This window comes from Orbicella franksi, chromosome 5, assembly GCF_964199315.1.
Source record: "Orbicella franksi chromosome 5, jaOrbFran1.1, whole genome shotgun sequence".
Classification (NCBI taxonomy): domain Eukaryota; kingdom Metazoa; phylum Cnidaria; class Anthozoa; order Scleractinia; family Merulinidae; genus Orbicella; species Orbicella franksi.
Genome location: NC_138149.1, coordinates 5,201,405 through 5,206,281, shown reverse-complemented (window position 1 = coordinate 5,206,281; position 4,877 = coordinate 5,201,405). Strand labels below are relative to the sequence as shown.

The following is a 4,877-nucleotide window of genomic DNA, read 5'->3' as shown; positions in this document are numbered from 1 at the left end:
AGTAGCTGTGGATCCACGAGGCGATAGCCGAGTGGATCCGAGGACTACTTTGACTTTAATGTTATGACGAAATTCACGATCAATAACTGGACAGACGCATGAAAAACTGATATTCAATTCGTTTTTTACGATGACAAATTGTCAAATTGTCCGCTCTCGCCCGTTGACGCGCCGCGTGTTGACAATGAAAATTAACCAAAGAGCGCGCGAGAATTTCTGCAGTTATCGTAAAAGAGTAATCGGTTTTGCATTACTACGATGCACGATTGGCTTAACATACTCGCGCCTCTTTTTCATCCAGTCACGATCAGAAGTAAAAGCAAAACCAATCGTGACTTTGTCGCACTCGTTTTTCCGCGCTTCACGTCAGCTACATGCATGTTATAGGGTAATCTTTGTCTACAATATTTGCCTCGTTACTATAAGTGATACAGTTTCTGATGGAGTTACAAAGAGATTAATACTGAATATTGAAAGGGCACAGCACGATTAACTGTCCCAAGGAATTTGAGCTCGATGTATTGAATACTTTTTATGCGACGAAGGTTTAAAAGCTCAAAAGTTTACAAAGACTGTATGAGCTCATTAGCGCTTTTGCCACACAGAAATTTTGATGTTTTTGAAAGCCAATTTCTACTCGAATATTACACCCAAAGCGCCAAAAATTTCACCACTTACTAAGTTTCAGATGCTCTTTAAGTTTTTCTAGTAAAATCGTGTCTAGCATGATGCCTTCTATGCGCAAATAATAATAAATAATAAATAATAAATAAATATTTATATAGCGCCTATCCATGCCTGCTCTAGGCGCTGTACAATTCGCCAAAATGATCTGTACTAATCTTAATAATTAAAAATGTGCATTTAAGAAAGTAATAGAAAGTAAAAATCGCTAAGAATAAAGTCGTATGTTAACGAGGAAAAATGTAAACAATGACGTCAGCAAAGATTCGCCTATTCCTTCGAGTTTTGATTGGTTCACTGGATTTTCTGCGACCTTTGTGATTGGCTGGAGTGATTACTTTGGTTTTCATCATCATCATCATCATCATTTCTCGTCGCGCTAATAGGCGCATAAGGCCGTCACGCTTCCCGACCAACACTCCCTGTTCCGTGCCACCGCTTTGGCTACTTCCCAGCTCTTCCATCCCGCCTTGTTTCTTTCCTTCTCCACCGTCCTTCTCCAAGTTGTCTTTGGCCTCCCTCTCGCTCTTCGACCTTCTGGTGTCCATCCCAATGCTGTGAAGCAGTCGTTCGCACCCTCTCTCCTTAGTATGTGTCCCAACCAGTTCCACCTTCCTCGTCGTACCTGACCTCTGCCATTTCAACCACTTTGGTTTTGGTTTAGCTCTAATGAAAGTAACTAATAGGGTATCTGCAGATCCAGTATTTTTAAGAATTTTATAGTAGCCTTATTCCTCCTTTAACAGTAAGGCTTGGATCTAAAGGCTCTAAAACTGAGAGATTCTTGTTCATAATGTCAGTCCTATTGATTTTCTTATTCGAGCTATTAGACAGATCTGTGTCAACCTTTCAACAATACACATGTCTGAAAATATTAAAAGAAAAACCATGAGTTTACTCATTGTTTCTTGGTTTACTTTATGACTCATCATTGTTCATTATTTGTAGGCTTGATTTCTTGGCAAAGCTACAACTGCTGAACACTGAACGAAGTCTCTGCAAGGTAGTTACAAGGTCGACCATGGAATCCTTGAATAAAAGGACAAATACAATGCACAACTACAATGTACCACGTAACAGAGGCATCACAGTTCTTTATCTTGAGGTCACTACATTGGATTATTTACACTGAACTAGGAGTCTACAAGGTGATGTAATCCTGACTAGATACCCTTGGACAAAGGACAAATACAATGCACAACTACAAGATACTAACAGAGACAACACAGTTCTTAATTTGTCTTGAAGTCAATATATTGAATTATTTTGCACGAGACCAGGAGAAGATTCAAAATATTTCTTGGTGAAACTTCTTGCAGACCCCATGGTACACACTCCCCACATCACGGTCTTCGCGGACCAGAAACACACTACAAAATAGCCTTCGGCTGGTAAGCCTGTTGAAACAAAACAAGGAGTTTAAAATAGTAAATGCGATTCCCAAGCATCATAATACCAGTAATAGCGGAGCTCCGGCGGCCCGGAGGGCCGCCAAGCGGAGCCCCATACCCATATAGGAAAGAAAAGGAAACCCGTGAATGGATTTTCTCATGGTTATCATGGCTAGCGGTATTGCTCGTGGGCGCGTACGCACGACGACGACGACGACGACGACGACGACGACGGAGTCGCGCAACATGGTGGCCATACTTCAAATAGTAGGTAGACAGGGACATGCAGACTTGGTTTACCGTGTTCTTTGATATTAGACATACATGTTATGACCAACTGACAACTCTCAAAACAAGGTATCCACTGACCAGCATCACGTGATTATATCGCGGGCTCAAGTTTAGAGCTCATCGAGTTCACGTGTTTTTTGGAAGTTTACCGCTGACCAAGTGCTGTTTTTCGAGTGGATCGCGGGCTCATGTCAGGCTAACTTGTTCAAAACAGGGCTGGGTTGTTTGGGAGCCGGTTAACGCTAACCCAGGACTTGAAGTTAACCGTTTTCACTGCTTTTGTTTTGTGTTAAAACTCAAAACAGACCGCCAATATACAGAAAACCTCACCACAAAGTTACAAAACTCAAATCAAAATTCTACATTATATATCCTGGGTTAGCTTTGTCGGGCTCTGAACAACCCGGTCCAGGAGCTACGCTTTTAGGCTGGCCTAAATCTATATATTGCCGCAACCACCACAACCACCACCACTACCATCATCATCATCGTCGTCGTCGTCGTCTTCATCGTCATCATCATCATCATCATTTTAACATTTCTAGCTTATTGAAGTCTCTTAGCTACGCTCATATTTGAAAATTTGAAAACAAAGAAAGATTGGTACTTTCTGCTGTCTCCCCTTGGCCTTTGTTACCTTAAATCGACATCAGCTGTAACCTAAAGTTCATTAAGGTGGGGGTCTACACTGAGGGCCGTAGTTTGGCTGGGTATTATGGTTTTAATGCAAATATCTCGTTCACGTTACAAGCAGTCAAGAATCTCTCTGCTCATCCCACATATCTATGTTTTGGGCTGTTTTGTAAATTTTTTGGTGCTTTTTGAGTATATTTGGAGATGAAGAATTTTTCTCAAAGGATTAGTAAAATTTATGGAAATAGGAAATTTTGAAGATTTGGTGTTGTTTTAAAATTAGAATTTGAAGTTAAAAATTGGTAGACGTACACCAAACAGTTGTCCACCAACCTGGGGTGCCCTTTCGGGGGCGTTCAACTGTCTGGTGGTGTTCCATAACCTTTTTTTTCCTTTTAATCCCCCTCCTAAAATTTCACTTGAATTCAGGTAGACACCCGCCTGAAATCCTTCCATTTTCTGCACCGTAGCTTTTTACCTGTCGCTCTTATCATCTTAATGCCATCTTTTTACTTTCTTACGCTGCCATAGGTCTTTCAAAATTTTCCTGATCTGAAACTTATTAATGATTCGCGGCGTTCTGTTTGCCGTGTAAATTTTCATTCGTTTTCAAAAACGTTAGCTGAGAATCTTGCATTTACAATAATGTCATAATATTTATCGCAAGATGGCAATGTCAAACATTACCTAATTAAATTCAAGAAGCTCAAGACAGCAAAGCAAGGTGAATTTGAATAAACATCGAAAGCAATCAGTTTCAAAACGTCTCTACTACAAGTCTCCCTATAAAACAATGGTTAGTTCAAAGATTTCGTAACCTGTTGAACACTCGGTGTAATTAAACTGCGGCGTTTTGTTTACATTCTGGAAACGGCTTCGTAACGCTTCAGGAATTTATTAGTATTGGGAAAAATTATTGATGTAAAAGCACCATAGTTACCTTGAATTATAACATGTTTTGGCCGGTTGATAAGGTTTGCGATATTCTGCAACAAGGCATGCATCAGACAGCCTAATTACCTTTTTCGTGATGTGTTGCACCCAGGACAATATAAGTGATCAGTGCAACGAATCCCGCAACTGTACCCAGAACACCAATCAACAAATAGGCTTTGAACGTTTCCCTTGTAATGACTCTTTCATAATCGCGACGAACGGAGAAATTCAAACGCAAGAACACTATAGCAAACGCTGCCGACAAGCCTGCCCACACAGCAGCATTGTAGTTGTGATAGACTTTGGCAAATGTGATGCAGCCAGCAATCCCTGCCACAGCGCCGGCAATCGCCGCGATTATCCTCTTTACCAACCTGTACTTTTGAAAGGCTACCAGTGCTCGCTTGAGACCTTCCCCCATTGTTACACGAGGGTCAAAAAAAAACAACCCCAAATTACACCGAGAGGTGAAACGCTTGCGTCGTGACTCCTTGCGTCTGGTACGACAAGTTGAGCTTTGCAAGATTAGTCACGCGATCACGCAAGCACGCAAGATTGACCGCAGCAGTCACGCTACATTGTACGCACATTTCAGTCTCAATTTCACGGAAGCCCAAAACTCGAAGTAAAACTTTGGTGGCGTAAAATGGCGTTACTTTATAGATTATCTGGTCTGGTGAGAAGATTGGCTGTATATTTTGCTATTTAATTTTTGGGGTGTCTCTTCGTAGGTTAAAAATGAATGCAAAACTCGGAATGTGAAAATTGATCAGAATAGGGCCATAATCGATTATAACTCCTGACCAGACCAAATCTGATATAGAATGCCGAAAAACCTGGCCTGTTACTAGTGGGATGGAGTCGGTGGGGATGGCAGAAATATCTTCAAACACTCGTCTGGTAAGGACTGGGAATGACCAATTTGCCGCTGACCAGAAGTTT

At 41.2% G+C, this 4,877-nt stretch overlaps 1 protein-coding gene across 1 annotated transcript; it reads right to left on the bottom strand.

Annotated features, from left to right (window-relative positions):
• Positions 1 to 906: 906 nt before the first annotated feature.
• Positions 907 to 4,770, bottom strand: LOC145486456 (heme transporter HRG1-like). The gene is made up of 2 exons (XM_081465130.1): positions 4,020 to 4,770; positions 907 to 2,081 (listed from the first exon to the last, which is right to left on the bottom strand). The coding sequence occupies exons 1-2, from the start codon at positions 4,354 to 4,356 to the stop codon at positions 1,933 to 1,935; spliced, it is 486 nt and encodes a 161-aa protein (XP_081321256.1). The 5' UTR covers positions 4,357 to 4,770; the 3' UTR covers positions 907 to 1,932.
• Between the last annotated feature and the right edge of the window lie 107 nt (positions 4,771 to 4,877).